Source organism: Syngnathoides biaculeatus, chromosome 16 (genome assembly GCF_019802595.1).
Source record: "Syngnathoides biaculeatus isolate LvHL_M chromosome 16, ASM1980259v1, whole genome shotgun sequence".
NCBI classification, from domain to species: domain Eukaryota; kingdom Metazoa; phylum Chordata; class Actinopteri; order Syngnathiformes; family Syngnathidae; genus Syngnathoides; species Syngnathoides biaculeatus.
Window position 1 is genome coordinate 19,296,054 of NC_084655.1, and position 16,837 is coordinate 19,312,890.

General features: G+C 47.3%; 1 protein-coding gene across 2 annotated transcripts in view; it reads left to right on the forward strand.

The window, feature by feature from the left end:
• pde4a (phosphodiesterase 4A, cAMP-specific) overlaps positions 1-16,837 on the forward strand; it is a 61,503-nt gene that overhangs the window by 28,987 nt on the left and 15,679 nt on the right. Inside the window, exons 1-2 of one of the 2 annotated variants that reach the window (XM_061845285.1) lie at positions 9,841-10,314; positions 14,866-15,051. In XM_061845285.1, the coding sequence (XP_061701269.1) occupies positions 10,121-10,314; positions 14,866-15,051 (380 nt within the window). In that variant the 5' untranslated portion in view covers positions 9,841-10,120. Of the gene's footprint in view, positions 1-9,840; positions 10,315-14,865; positions 15,052-16,837 lie in introns of those variants that run through there. The other variant, XM_061845284.1, reaches the window with a different exon arrangement.

Sequence of the window (16,837 nt, forward strand, 5' to 3'; positions counted from 1 at the left end):
CAATTCTCAGAATGTCTGGCGTTACTTTTCTCCATTTGAGAGTTTGAATGGATCCTAATTTGTACTCTGCTCTATCTGTCGTGACCAGAACGCAGAGTTGGACCCAAATGCACGACTCGGGGAAACGTGGAGGCAGTTCGGGAAGTATCTTTATTCAGTCCAGAGTCGATAATTCGGTAGGCAGTCCACGAGAGCAACGGTGATAATGACGTCAGGGTTACGGGGCAGGTCAGGAGACAGGCAGGGGGCGGTACGCCGGAAGTCGAGATCAGAGTCGAGAAAGTGCGAAACGAGGCATCAATGGCAACGATCTGGCAAACCCAGTCCGTCCGCTGGGTCCTATAAGTACTGCAGGTAATTACCGGGGATGACTCCCGGTGTGTCGGGGGAACCTGCACAGACAGGGCTAGGGCCGGCAGGATCATGACAGTATCTTTGTATAACGGGTGCTTGTTCCTAGATAAAAACCAAGCAAGAATAACTTTTGCGTTACAATTTCCGACAGTGGGACTCGCCGGCAAGTTCGGCAACAACGCAAGTGGCCGCTTTGTGGCTTTCTCTCTTGTCACATCCCCCAGGTCTTCATTTTGCATAATGTATGCGGCGCCGAGTCTTGAAGCCATCTGTCATCATGACCTGGCAACCCAGCGCCATCCAAAGGGCACGTTGGCAGCTGCTCTTAAGCGCCGCCGCTCGGGGGGGCGACCGAACCGAGCCGCAGATTCCAAGCGCTTCAACCCTAACGCTGGGATCCACGAGCGCTTTAAGTTCTCGGCGGCGGGGAAGGCAGTTCCGCGCCGTTCTCGAGTATTCTCTGGGCGACAAACGGGAGGCACTTAATAAAGGAGTCGGGCGCGCCGCACATGACCTTTTCCATCATTCCCGGCGAAAGCCGGTTGTGTCGTCGGGAAGTGGACGTCTGTCTCCCGCAGCGCTTTGCGACAGCTCGGAGTGGCTGCGACCTCGTGTTCCATTATGAAGAAATCCACTGAGACATTGTTAATCCTTCACCGGTGACAAGGAAAGGTGGACGAAAACCATTTTAATACAATAGAAAAGTCACAATATTGCTGCAGGGCATTTAAAAAAAAAATGTAAATGTCACCAGCGGCGGCGTGGAGGACGAGTGATGAGCACGTCTGCATTGCAGTTGAGAGGCTCTGGGTTTGAATCTCGACTGAGTTTTCGTGTTCTCTATGTGCTCGCGAGGGTTTTACGCATCACGTTAAATGACGCCAATTTGGAACGATGCACGCTAACGACAACACCGGAAGAGAATGAACGTCTGGTATTTTGGTATTTAGGAGGAGACTAGAGACCTGATGCAGCAAAGTGGACACTAGAGTACAGTACTGCAGTATCCAGAGGTAAAACTAGCATTAGCATGTGTGTTTATTTTAGGCATTACCAGCTTTTTCGTAACAACGACAAGTTGATGGAGAATTTGTTGATGCCTGTGAATCTTCTCATTTTTTGAAGAAATTTCCTTCTCAGGGCGTTAGAACTAATGCAAAGAGTTGCGAGAACCGCAAATGGTTCAGGTGCAAGAAATAAATAGTAGTACCATCTTATTTTTTTTTTTTTTTTTTGGGCAGTGGAAAGAGGGGAATAGGTGTACCAAATCACACTCAGGACTTCTTGTATCAATTCACTAACAAAGATACTGAAATGGATTATTTCTACCCTCTACTGTTCCAGTCCTTTCTCATCGGGCTCTAAGTGAGGCAGTGACCCACCAGACGCCGCAGATGGAACAGTGTTGACAGACGCTTGTTATATGTGGCAGTTTGTAATTACCGCATCATACAGGACCATAATGGAACAATATTGCCTGCCGCATCATTTATTTTTTATATTTTCAACTGTCGGTCAGAGTCAGAGAGAGATTTTAAGGGTTGTTTGGCCTTGGCGTTGTACTGCTTATCTTTGTAATGGCAAATCTACTGTAGTGCGTGATATACACGGGCGGAAGATAACGTTTGATTTGAATTTAGCAATATTCCTTGACTAGCGATAAAATAGTTCCGATTTAGAAGGCCGTAAAAAAGAAGTCTTTGTAGTGCGTGGCTTCCCATTGTGCTTTTGGGCAATTCGCTCAATATAAAAGCCGGTTGTGTAAAAAAAAAAAAAAAATTGTCTCATCTGGACCGCTAAACCCAGGTGGAGTAAATCGAAGCATTAATAGATTCAAAGGTTGATGGGTGGCAGCCGTCCGCCAGCCGTGTACCGGCTGCGATAATCCCCTCCGGTTTAGCACATCAAATAAATCTGTTTCCGTGGAATCGAGCAGGTGTCAGCGTCGCGACCGACACCTGCGGTTCTGTAAATTCGGCGACCGGCCCCTCTGCGCCCGAGTCGCGATCCAGACGGGCGGGATAATCTGCCGTAATCCTCGGCTATGCGGATCTGAATGGGCCGTGGGAGGCTCTACGTCCGGCATATGTTCATGATGTCGGACCCCGAGAGGGGGCTTATCACAAATGTCTTTGACGGGTTTGGGCTGGGTCCTTCCGTACTGAACTCATCCGAACATACCTTAGCAGACTGTTTCGTTGGCACATTTTATGTTTAATTGAGTTTTTAGCTGCTTGTATCTAAATAGTTTGTGTTTGTTGTGCCTGACCACCCTTCAAGTGGAAAATTAAGCAGAGCAGGAGCCACTTTTGTCGAGTGAACACAAAGTGGGTCCGCAAGGATGTTTCTGTTGATTGGTATGGATTCTGAGAAGGTAGCGCAGTCCTGATGGTTTTCCTGCTATTGAACAAATGAACTGGTTTGTCTTAAAATGTAACACTTTACGACTGCCCATCTCCGTCACGCTGGCAGTCTTCCTGAGTCTGCCTGCCAATCGCTGATGCCTCGCTTGCCAACCGTCGGCCCCGTCGATTCCTTCATCCTCATTCGGAGCTGAAGCGGCCAGATGCCCCGGCCTTGCCCCGCCCTGCGCGCCATCCGCAGCGCTGCCCCTCCCCCCTCCGCAGCTTCCGCTTCCTGTGCATTGTACTGTAAATGCCAACGTTAAAATAGAAGCAGGCGGGAGCGTGCCTCTGTCATCCCTTGTCATCTTGCCATTGCCTTGAAAAGCCCACAAAGGGCGAGTTGAGGCGAGCGGACGTGGACGTGTCACCGGAGATGCGTCACTTATGGGCACGATGCCCCCCGAAAGCGTACCCCGGCCTGAGGAATCGCTGCGGACTTCAATCGCCCCAAAAGTTCCTTGGCCCGCTCGCAGGACGATTCAGCTGCTGTGATTATACATTATGGTCAAGCCAGTAGCGGCATTGCCCTTATTCCCCCCCCCCCCCCCATTTCTTTTTGCTCCCTCTTCACTGCACACCCCCACACTTCTAGCAATCAGCCAGGTGCTAAATGCCTGGGTGAGGCACGGCTCGCGGGTAGGAGGACGGATGCAAGGGGTGGGGGGATCGACGCTCGCGCCTGAAAATAAGCATCTGTGCTTGCTCGGCAGAAGACGAAGCGGGGGCTGGAAATAACTGTCATTTTCCTCCGAGGCCGAAACTGTGTACTGAGGGGAGGGGGGGAGGGTGATCTACTCAGGCAGGTTAATTATTAACTTTTTGATTGGAAGAGAATGGAGAAAAACAGCGTGTGGTGAGGGATTGACGGTGAATTAAAAAATACATCTTAAGGGAAGGTTTGGATTAGAAGGACCAAATTAATTAGAGAAAAGATTTATTTATTTTTTCTTCAGAATGGATGCCAGCATTTTAAAAACTCTACCCGGGGGCCTGTAAAAAAAAAAACAAAAACAAAAAAAAACTGCTGTAGTATTCATGCCAGGGCATTAGTTGGCAATTTGACCCCATGTACGGATTTATAAAATCCATCCATCCATTTTGTTAAACTCTTGCGTACCGGAGCTTATCCCAGCTGCGCCCCTGGACTGGTCCCAAGCTCAGATCGTATGTAGGGAGGGGTTGGAGTGAAGACGGACCACAGACTTTACCCCCCCCCCCCCAAAAAAAAAAAAAAACAACAAACCCAGAAAGGGAAAAATAACATATACTGTACACGACCAAGACTTGCGGTACACACACAAGTAGCGCTATCACGTTAACACGTTATCCAAATACTAATCACAAACCTCTCGTTGAGGCCGGCCATCTTCAAGTCCATTCCGGATTGACATTTACTATTGTCAACTGAAACTGTTTTCTGACCAGATCAAGGTGGTAAAATCACTCTTACCAGACCCAAGGATAATCACTCAGGATAATCATGAATAATGAAATCGGGCCCTTGGCTGAGTATGATCTCAATGAAGGGAAAATGGTAAAAAGTCTCCCCAATTATTGGTATGTGTGTACCCCACTTAATCATCTGCCGCTCCGTCACAATCGTGTGTGTAACGGCACAACTCTGAGTTCAAGACACGCATATGAAGGACAGTTTTAACATTTACGATCATCTCATCTCCAAACGATTTCCATCCATATGGGAGAGGAAAAAACACACAGCTCAAACAAGGAGGGGCGTGGGGTACACCCTGAACTGGTCGCCAGACAATCACAGGGCACATCGAGACAAACAGTCGCACTCACAATCACACCTAGGGGCAATTTGCAGTGTCCAATTAATGTTGCGTGTTTTTTGGGATGTTGGAGGAAACCGCATGGCATGGGGAGAACTTGCAAACTCCACACAGGCGAGTCTGGGATCGAACCCGGGACCTCGGAACTGTGAGGCCAAAGCTTTCCAGCTGGGGCACCATACTGCCTTTTTTCATAAATTTTTTTAAAATGCAATTTTAAATATTTTAATGTAATATTTCACTCATGTGATATATTTTTAGTTGTAGTTTTTAAAAAAAATCAGTTAGGTGTAATATCACATTCAATTCCATGCTAGATTTGTTTAAAAATGATAAATACAAATATTTGTAATTAATCATGAATACAAAATATATGTCTAACCTTTGTTCACTTAATTTTAAATTAAAAAATAATAATAATTAATTGAATTAAAAAGCCTTTCATGTAATTTAACTGTCCACCACCCGATTGCCCTCACAGTCGTCACACATTACTCCACTGTCTGTGACTGAATGTGAATGTTGAATGTTTTTGGGATGTGGGAGGAAACCGGAGCACTTGGAGGAAACCCACGCAGGCACGGGGAGAACATGCAAACTCCACACAGGCAGGGTCCGGGATCGAACCCGGGACCTCAGAACTGTGAGGCCAACGCTTTACCTGCTGTGCCCTAAACTACAGCATAAGCAAATTAGTTTATTGATAATTCCCATAATTAGCTTTTGTTCACTCTGATCGGAAGTGGGAGATCGGGCTTTAAAATTGTCCAGATTATCAGTATGTGTGTAACAAATACTGTATGACGATGATCATTTTGAGCGTTTCCAGCTATGTGGTTTCCTTTGCGGTTTCAAATCTGTTTTAGGAAATCCCGCAAAAGGATGATGCAAAAAAAATTGAAAGTGAAAGGAATCTTGTGTAAGGGCTCCTTTCGCCGAGTGGTCTGATGAATGGCGGCGTGTCGCGGGGAGGCAAGACCTGACGCCGCGCGAGACTTTGGGCAAAACGCTGATGCGGCGGGGTCCTCGCCGTGAAGCCTGATGAATAATCAATGGCAAGAAAAACTTTGCGGGTAGGCCGTGGAGGCCGGGCACAGGTCAGCGCGAGGGGACGGGTGGGGGGGGATGTATGTAAATCCGCCCCTCCCCTCTTCTCGTTGAGGTTTAATCAAACTAATCGCGGCGTGGACTCGGCGCTCCGTAGCGCTTTGAAGCCTGCGGTATAAATGACACCTAATCCACCCCCTTCCTGTGGTGTGAATGTGTGCAGTGAGAGAGAGGGAGAGAAAGAGGGAAAGAAATGAAGAAGCACAGCAGAATAGCGTGATTTTTCCCAGCTTACCGCGTTTAGCACACAAGGGCTCCTTGAAAGAGGACGCAAATTTAATAAGCCAACGGCGCTGCTACCTGTGCGAAAAAGGCCGCTCAGAAGAAACACGCCGACGCGTTCGGGTTGGCTGGTGAAGTAACATTACATCCATTCATTTTGACTTTTATTCACATCATCCAAATAATCAATTAATCTGTAGATTTTTCTTTTAATTAATTGACTAACTGGATGAAAAAGTAATATGCAACCCAAGCCCTCAAAATATCTGCGCTCTCTCCTTTATTCTTCTTCCTTGACAATCGCGCCATGTTTTTGTGGTTCAATCAAAGCAAAACAGCGCGATTCACAGTATTCGGAGCCGCAAAACCCGATGCAGGGTCACAGTTTCTCGTTGCGGCGTGTCTGCGGACGTGCAGGGCTCGATCGCTCAGCAAGCTGGCGTGATTAGCCAGCCGTCATCTAATCACGGCGGTCCGTTCCAGACTGGTTGGGCTATGTCACGTTTAACGTGGCTTGCCAAAGGAAATCACTTAGTTAGTAACATGGTTGACCATCCCGATTTGTTGTGTGCGTGCAATACTGCACGGTTTCACGAGTACAACGCGGCACTCGACAAGACGAGTTTGGCACCCCTGCCGAAGTCCCCACGACGCTTGCTGAAGTCTCAATTCACGACGGTTTGAACCTCCGAGGCGCGTTTTTATTGGTTGAACACCTGGAGCGCCGACGCTTCTTCGGTCGCATCCTTCCGTCCCCGATGTGGGTTTTTACAACATCCATTATCTCGGGCGTCGTCCAGCAGCGAGACTTTAATACGCTCCGCCGCTTCCCAGGGCCCGACACTTCGCCATCTCCCATAAAGCGGGAGCCGCTCAGCCGCCGCAAATCGGCATCCCGCCGAAGCGCCTCTGATCGTCGTTCCGGTGCTCGAAACGATCCCGGCGTGCCGAACCGGCTGCCCACGGCCGCGGCTTATCGCCACCTCGCGTCCCATGTGAGCGTACGTGCCCGCCGCCGCGGTGTGAGTGAAAACACGCCGAGTACAAAGAGTGGAACATGGGGGTGTGTTTTTTTTTTTTTTTTGTGTCCTCCCTCCCTCCGTTGGAATGAGTCACTTAGCCAGCTTTCACCAGCTATTATGCAGCTCGGGCTCACTATTTGACACACGATGGAATAATTGTCAGCTCTCTGCAGATCACAATGGCGACTGTCACCAGGATGATTTTTCCCCCTTGAAGTTGTCTCGTTTTTTTTCCAAAATTCAAGGAGTTTTCATAAGGGGAGCTCTGCCTGCAGCGGGGTACACACCGACCTCCAAAACATCCGACTTTGGCTGTCCCTCTAATGAGCTCGTTTCTAATCCTATCCAACCTGGTCACTCCGAGCGAGAACCTCAACATCTTCATTTCTGCCACCTCCAATTCCGCTTCCTGTTGTTTCTTCAGCGCCACCGTCTCTAATCCGTACATCATGGCCGGCCTCACCAGTTTTATAACCTTTGTCCGTCATCCTATCGGAGACTTTTCTGTCACATAGAACACCAGACACCTTCTGTTCCACCCTCCTTGGACCCATTTCTTCACTTCCTTACCACACTTCACCATTGCTCTGTATTGTTGACCCCAAGCATTTGAAGTCATCCACCCTCGCCATCTCTTCTCCCTGTAGCCTCACTCTTCCTCTCCACCCCACTCATTCACGCACATATGTTCTGCTTTACTTCGGCTGATCTTCATTCCTCTCTTTTCCAGCGCGTGCCTCCATCATTTTAATTGTTCCTCCGCCTGCTCCCTGCTTTCACTACAGATCACGATATCATCTGCGAACATCGTGGTCCAAGGGGATTCCAGTCTAACCTCGTCTGTCAGCCTATCCATTACTACCGCAAACAGGAAGGGGCTCAGTGCAAAACCCTGATGCAGTCCCATCTCCACCTTAAATTCTATTGATAATTTTGCAAATATGAACATTTGTTCCCCTCCTTTAGAGCCAAGTCAGCAAAGGACCCATGCTTGGATGGCGTAGAGCACAGGTGTCAAACTCAGGGGCCGGGGGCCAGATGTGACCCGCCACATAATTTTATGTGGCCTTGGAGGCCACATCTAGAGTTTCTATTTCCACGATTCTTGTAAAATCTGTATCAAAATTTCAAATTGTCATATATCATAAATGATAAAGTTGAAATATTACAAGCATTTTTGTGTTACCAATCATAAATAGTTGCAAAACACATTACCCTTGATTTCTGATTCCAAAACTCGTTCATAAATTGATGAGATGATTGAATGTTTTGTTCCGCAGTCATAACGCCCCTCTGAGGGAAACCGGAACAACAATGTGACTTCGTGATAAGAATGAATTTGACACCCTAGACGTAGCGTGATTATTTTCCTCCCCCCAATCTGTGAAAACGGTCCAGGCCAAGGACTGTACATTTGTAACCTGTCCCATATTTACATATTGCAAATCCATATGTTCTTTGACTTCTACACGTTGCTCTGGGTGCACTGTGGAAAGACTTCATTGATTGTTGTCGTCTTGCGTAAACCACACAATTTCAGAGCAGTGAGAACGCGGTTTGTTTTTCCTTATCATGTACGGGGTCGGCAGCACGGTGGATCAGCTGATAAAGCGTTTGTCTCACAGTTTTGAGGTCCCGGGTTCAATCCCGGACCCCTCTGTATGGAGTTTGCATGTTCTCCCCGTTCCTGCGTGGGTTTCCTCCGGGCACTCCGGTTTCCTCCCACATCCCAAAAACATGGCAGACTCTAAATTGCCCGTAGGTGTGATTGTGAGTGCGTCTGTTTGTCTCATTGCGCCCTGCGATTGGCTGGCAACCAGTTCAGGGTATACCCCGCCTTCTGCCCGTTGACAGCCGGGATAGGCTCCGGCGGTCCCCGTGACCCTCGTGAGGATAAGCGGCAAAGAAAATGGATGGATGGGTTCAGATGTTCCGCACACAGCTTCCGCTACGTCTCTTGTTCCAATGAAGCAGTCAAATGTACCCGCACCGTGTCTAAATGCCACGGAGGCGCAGCGCGAACGCAATGTTTGTTTAACAATCAAATCGCTCTCCCGTTATTGACGTAACAAATAACAGCTCAGCTTGTTCCGCCAGCAGCGCAACACTCTTTTGGTAAAACACGAAAGAAAGAAGAAAAAAAAAAAACAAAACAATGCTTTGTTTCAACATGCTGTCATGTAAGTGTAAAAAAATATATATATAATAAAATAATAATAATAATCCACCCGTGAACCCCGAGGCTGTCGCACATTCGTGTCTCCGATGTCATCGCCGAATTAGTTTCACTTGACCGGCTCGCACCTACGGTAGGATATAAAAAAAAAAAAGCTATTTCATGGTCTAATTGTCGCGGGTGGAGATGATGATGAAGTCGGCGTCGTGTCCGTTCCCATCCGAAGGCCGCGTTGCTTCCGAGCGAGGATGTTGGTGTCAAAACAGCAAAAATGTTTTGGGTGCAATAACCGCCCAGCCTTCTCCAACCGCCGCGCGCACCCTTCAGTGGAACGTGTAAACATTGGCACGGGGGAGTGGGGGGATGGTTTGTGTTTGAGTCAAGCGTTCAAAACTTTTTTTTTTTTTTTTTTTTTGGTGCTCTTTCTGGGTGGTTCACTATCTCGCAAATCCTCATTGCACGCACACACACACCGACGCAGCGAGAGTGAGTCTTGTTGTTGTTGTTGTTGTTGTGTTGCCTGTGGTCTGTTACTGATCAGCTTTCCTGTTGCTGCAGAGCGACTGTGAGCCGTGCGATAAGGACATTGAGAGCACATGCTTGCGGGGCCCAGACGAAAGGAGGTGAAGAGTGACGGGGGAAAGGGGTGGGGGTGGGGATGGGGGGGGGGCAAACCCACTCTTGAGATATATTCATTTGAAGGGCGTGAAGTTGATTAATTTGGAAAACCGAGTGGCTCGTCTGACAGAAGGCGAGGAGGTGGTGAAATACCACGAGAGGGGTCGCCTTTGACTCGGCGGGCCCGAAACGACTCCGACGTATTCAGGGATTAAGGAGACCTGCATAAATCCAGAGAACGGAGCGGGGAGGGAAGGATTTGAAGCATCCACAGCCCGAGGATCCGAGCGCGTCGACTCGGCTGGCACGCGGGCGAGCGGGATAAAAAAGGAGGACCGGGGGTGGGAGGGGGTCGTCATTTGATCCGGCGGCGCCGAAGTCGAGGGCGAGCAGTTTGGAGCGCTGGTACGGGGACGGGACGAGATGGCCCAGAGGACGCTGACGCGGCAGCTGACTTTGTGGGACGGCGCGGAGGGGCCACCTCCGACCTCCTCGCTGGCCTCGCCGGTGTCACCGGGCGAGCACGCCCGCGGACCCGGCGGCTCGGCGCTGTTCCGCCGCTTGAAACTGAACCGCAGCATCCAGGAGCGCAGACGCTCGTGTCAGTGTTACTGCAGGTACGCGGAACGAGTTTCCAGAGGACTTTGATTTGACTCTTCTACTATTATTATTCTATTCTACTATAATTCTTCTTCTTCATCTAATTCTACTCTTGATATCTTTTAACTTCCAATTTCTTATACTCAACTCACAGGGTTCAATATCAGCCTAAAGTGTACTCTCACAGATAAAGCAGAACTTTCTTGGACCTTCTCCAAAGTTCCGAATGTCCCAATGTTGAGTGTTCCAGTAGTTTTTGCGCAACTCTGTTCTCTAGCAAGGAGATGATTAATATATATATTTTTTTTTTAATTCCAAGGACAACCACTTCTGTGGCTTTCTGCGACTCATCCGGTCTCTCAGTATTTATAATTTGTAGGGATGTTTCAGTACTTTTGTTGTCCAGTCTAACCTCATCTCTCAGCCTATCTATCTATTATCACCGCAAACAGGAAGGGGCTCGGCGCGGATCCCTGATGAAGGGCCAAGTTTATAAAACAGTGGTGAGCCCGGATTAGAGACGGTGGCGCTGAAGAGACAACAGGAAGCAGGAATGGAGGTGGTAGAAATGGAGATGTTGAGGTTCTTGCTCGGGGTGAGCAGGTTGGATAGGATTAGAAATGAGCTCAGTAGAGGCACAGCCAAAGTTGGAGGTTTTGGAGACAAGGTTCGAGAGAGCAGACTTCGACGGTTTGGACATGTCCGCAGGCGAGAGACTATACTCATATTGGTAGAAGGGTGCTGAGGATGGAGCTGGCAGAGGAAGACCAAAGAAAAGGTTGATGGATGTGGTGAGGGAGGACATGAGGACTGTGAGTGTTTAGTGAGGAAGATGCACGAGATAGGCTTAGATGGAAAAAGATGACACGCTGTGGCGACCCCTAATCGGGACAAGCCGAAAGGAAAAGAAGAAGAAGAAGAACTTCCAACTGCGTGTTCTTTGAACATCGCCTGTAACTAAGGTACTTTAATGAGGAACTGTAGCTTGTCACGACCAGAACACTGCGTTGAACCCAAATGGACAACCCGGGAGACGTAGAGGCAGTTGGGGAATAGTGTTTATTTGGTCCAAGGTCGGGGATCAGGCAGGCGGTCGACGGGAGCAGCGGTAACAAGGACGTCGGGCGCAGGGGGCAGGTCAGTGGGCAGGCAGGGGTCGGGTTAGTTGGTACACGGGAGATCACGAATGAGATTACGAGAGTGCCATGAAGCAACGATCTGGCAAAGGCCAGACCGTATGCGTGGTTCTGTATAACTGGAACGTAATTGCTAGAGATGAGGTGCAGGTGTGCGGCTCCGCTGATTGCGGCATTGTGTGCCGCAATCAGGGACCGGTACGGCCGGGACAGGGACCGGAGGGGCCATGACATCGTTCAACACTTTTTGTCATATGTGCGACGTGAACACCTGCGAATAAGTTCAATCTAGAACACGGGTGTCAAACTCAAGGCCCGGGGGCCACATCTGGCTCGCCACGTGATTTTATGTGGCCCCCGCGAAGGCAAATCATGCGCGTCAACTTCCGTGATCCTTGTTAAAATCTGGACCAAAATTTCACATTGTCATCTCATAAATGATGTTGAGATCTCACAATTATTTTTGTGTTACCACACATCAACAACAACCCATTACCCTTGATTTCAGATGCCAAAACTAAAATATGTAAATACGTAAATATGATGATGAAGGCAGCACGGTGGCTCAGCTGGAAAGTGTTGACATCACAGGTCTGAGGTCCCGGGTTCAATCCTGGCCTCGCCCGTGTGGAGTTTGCATGTTCTCCCCGTGCCTGCGTGGGTTTCCTCCAGGCACTCCGGTTTCCTCCCACATCCCCAAAACATGCAACATCAATTAGACACTCTAAATTTTAAAAAATTAAGGTGTGATTGTGAGTTAGACTGTTTGTCTCGATGTGCCCTACGATTGTCTGGCGACCAGTGTAGGGTGTACCCCGTCTCCTCCCCGTTGACAGCAGGGATAGGCTCCAGCACTCCCCGCGACCCTCGTGAGGATAAGTGGCAAAAAAATGGATGGATGGATGGATGGATGGATGAATATATGACAATTTGAAATTTTGGTCCAGATTTTTACAAGAATCATGGAAATTAACACTCTACGCATGGCTTTGCGTGCCACATAAAACTATGTGGCGGGCCAGGTCTGGCCCCCGGGCCTCGAGTTTGACACCTGTGCTCTACGCCATTGCAGCATTGGACCTTTGCTGACTTGGATCTAAAGGGAGGGGAAATGTTAAAATTTGCTCAATTATCAATAGAATTTGAGGCGGGGGAGGGACTGCATCAGGGTTCCGCGCTGAGCCCCTTCCTGTTTGCGGTAGTAATGGATAGGCTGACAGACGAGGTTGGACTGGAATCCCATTGGACCAGGATGTTCGCAGATGATATTGTGTGCGTCTCGGTGTGCCCTGCGATTGGCTGGCGACCAGTTCAGGGTGTATCCCGCCTCCTCCCCGTTGACAGCTGGGATCAGCTCCAGCACTCCCTGCGACCCTTGTGAGGATAAGCAGCTAAGAAAATGGATGGATGGAATATGATGAAGCGATTAAAGGGAAACTGTGACTACAAAGTGGCCCGCGACAAAAACGGGTTTGACACTGATCTAGAAAATTTTTGTCTGGAAAATATCTTGAGACAGGCGTACAGTTTTGGTACCGGTATCGGTGCCGTCACAACCCCGGCGACACTCGAAGGGTTGGTCCACTTCCCTCTGAGAACGTCCCGTGTGAAGATGGCGTCACGACGGCTTTCAAATACTCATTCGAAACGCACCGGGGAACACGACCCAAAAATCACTGAAACGTTTAACAGTTGGACTTGGCCTTTCAAAAGTCCGGAGAAGGTCAAATGAGATTCCCGCGGAAAGGTTTATAGCGCATTTTAGGCTCACAATAAAATTTCATCTGAAAGGCAAATATGGCCTTTCTAACTTTTTTTTTTGTTTTTTTGTGAGCAGGACGTGTTATTAATCACACGAGCAACAAAGCACATTTACTTTTAAAACTAACACCAATGTTGTTATTATTATACATTTGGCTACCTTCGACCTTACAGGTTGGCAGCACGAGGTGGCCTCACAGTTTTGAGGACCTGGTTTGAATCCCGGCCCCGCTTGTGTGGAGTTTGCATGTTCTCCATGTGCCTGTGTGGGTTTCCTCCCACATCCCCAAAAAACATGCAACATTAATTGGACACTCTAAATTGCCCCTAGGTGCGATTGTGATTATGAATGCGTCTGTTTGTCTCCATGCCCGCTGCGTTTGGCTGCCGACCAGTTCAGGGTGTACCCCGCCTCCTGCCCGTTGACAGCTGGGATGGGCTCCAGCACTCCCCGCGACCCTCGTGAGGATAAGCGGCAAAGAAAATGGACCTTATAGGTCATTCCATCCTCCAGAAGCGATTTTTTTTTTTCTTGTGGTTTCCTTAGCATGCATGCATTTTCTTATCCGCTTATGCTCACAAGGGTCACAGGGTGTGCCGGAGCCTATCCCAGCTGTCAACGGGCAGGATGCGGGGTACACCCTGAACTACGGTTTCCTCCCACATCCCAGAAACCTCTATCCATCCATTTTCTTTGCCGCTTATCCTCACGAGGGCCATGGGGAGTGCCGGCTGTCAACGGGCAGGAGGCGGGGTACACCCTGAACTGGTCGCCAGCCAATCGCAGGGCACATGGAGACAGACGACAGTCACAATCACACCTAGGGACTATTCAGAGTGTCCAATTAATGTTGCATCTTTTTGGGATGTGGGAGGAAACCGGAGTGCCCACCCGGAGAAAACCCACACAGGCCACAGGGTGAACATGCAAACTCCACTCAGGCGGGGCCGGGATCGAACCCGGGACCTCAGAACTGTGAGGCCAACACTTTTCCGGCAGAGCCACCGTGCCGCCGTTTCCATAGCATAATTTCTTTCTTTTATTTTGTTCCATTTTTTTCAAGGTGTTCTTCCCACTTCACAGTCCGCTTCATGTTATTCATTGCCGTCATGCCACAGAGGTCAATTAAAAAAAAAATACAGATAATAAATTGGCATATCTAGTGATGCCCCTTGAGGCTGTCGGTGAGAAAGATTTGTTAAACGCATTCGTCTCACAAATTGAACTCCTCTTTATTAACGGCAGGCAAGTAAAGGAGACGAATAATAAGTGGATCTCGACGTCATAACAGAGCTATATGGAAACGTGATATAACACTTCTGCGGGATCGTTGTCGGATTCATCATTTTCGATTGCGCCCCTGTTTTGATTGTGCGGTAAGGAAGTGTTTGGGGAGCGCAAACAATGTCTTTGGAACTCCGACGCAGGATTTATGGATGTAATTTTGCCCGTGTCAAGTAAAGCATCGTTTCCGGCAGCCTGGTGGCCACGTGCCAGCCGCCAGCTGCACGCGCCGCCTGTCACGTCTTTTTCTCCGCGCGGATTTCACCGGCGGCGATTTATCCACTCGCATCTCGGTGTCACTATCAAACGGGAGGGGGGGGGGGTCTTAGTTGAATGTCTAAAACGCAGATATTAACCGTATATTAATCTGCCATCCTCTTCCCCAGCTTCGATTCGGAGAATGGCCCCTCGCCGGGACGCAGTCCCATGGATTCGCAGGCGAGTCCTGGCCTGGTTCTGCACCCGTCTTTCCCGCAGAGCCAGCGCAGGGAGTCCTTCCTGTACCGCTCCGACTCCGACTACGACACGTCCCCCAAGACCATGTCGCGCAACTCCTCCGTCAACAGCGAGGGGTAAGCGCGCCGACGTCGACTTTGCGCCGATCGGTGCAATATGAAAAATGGTGAATAATAGTGAGGAATAATAATAAATAGTGAAAAATAATCATGAAAGCTGTACATATAAAGCCCTTTTGGAAAAATACAGTTCAAAAATCTACTGTTGTATTTAATCAAAAAATAATAAAAATTATTTCTACAAAAAATAAAAAGTAAAGCTGGCAGGGCACCTGGAAAACACAAGCAAAATACCTCCAGTATATTTGTTAAATTATATTTTATGTGTACATATATAACAATCATGCTTATATATTATATAATATACTTATATATAAAATATATAATATACTTGTATATAATTGTACCATATATTAATTTTATTACACATGAATTAGCAAAAATATATTTCAAAATCTATTAATAATATTTTAATTATTTTTTTAAACAAATAAAAGCCTCCCAATTAATAAATGTATGCCCCCAAGACACGGCCAGGTCCACATTTCTTATTTGCTTGCCGTATATTTTTATCATAAAATTAAACCCTGCACCCGCGACCCTCGTGAGGATAAGCGACACAGAAAATGGATGAAGTTTCTACAAAAAAAAGCTGGCAAAGCACCTATAAAACACAAAAATACCTCCAGTGTATTTGTCAAATTATAATTTCATGTCTCTCTCTCTCTCTCTCTCTCTCTCTCTCTCTCTCTCTCTCTCTCTCTTCTCTCTCTCTCTCTCTCTTCTCTCTCTCTCTCTCTCTCTCTCTCTCTCTCTCTCTCTTCTCTCTCTCTCTCTCTCTCTCTCTCTCTCTCTCTCTCTCTCTATATATATATATATTACAATTATACTTATATAATATACTTATATATAATTGTACCATATATTAAATTTATTACACATGAATTAGGGAAAATATATTTCAAATCTATGAATAATATTTTATTTTATTTTTTTTTTAACAAATAAAGGCCTCCCTATTAATAAATGTATGCCCCCAAGACACGGCCAGGTGCGCATTTCTTATTTGCTTGCCGTATATTTTTATCATAAAATTAATACCTGCCCCCGTGACCCTCATGTGGATAAGCGGCAAAGAAAATGGATGGATGGATGAAGTTTCTACAAAAAACAAGCTGGCAAGGCACCTGTAAAACACCTACAGCATATTTGTTCAATTATATCTTATGCTGTAATATATTAATTTTTTTACACATGAATTAGGGAGAAAATATTTAAAAATATATGAATAATATTTCATTGTTTTTTTTCAACAAATAAAGGCCTCCCAATTAATAAATGCATACCCCCAAAACACGGCCAGGTGCACATTTCTTATTTGCTTGCCGTATATTTTTAGCATAAAATTAAACCCTGCCCCCGTGACCCTCGTGTGGATAAGCGGCAAAGAAAATGGAAGGATAGATGGATTAAACCCTGCTTTCATAAAAAGCTGATGAGAAAAAGATAGACAGTTTTCTATTAATGATATTTAATCTGGTTTTATTTTTTTTCAAATATGAACTATTACGTCATTTGAGCGAAAGAGAGGTTTAAAGTTAAATGTTATGAGATATGATTTTAAAAAAACACACCAATGCTAATTTTTTGCCAAACAGTCACTGATAAGAGTGATGTAAGATTTAGAAATATGTTCAACTGGAAAGCGTTGGCCTCACAATTCTTAGGTTCCTGGTTCAATCCCGGCCCCGCCTGTGTGGAATTTGCATCTTCCCCCATGCCTATGCGGGTTTCCTCCGGGCACTCCGGTTTCCTCCCACATCCCAAAAACATGCAACCTTAA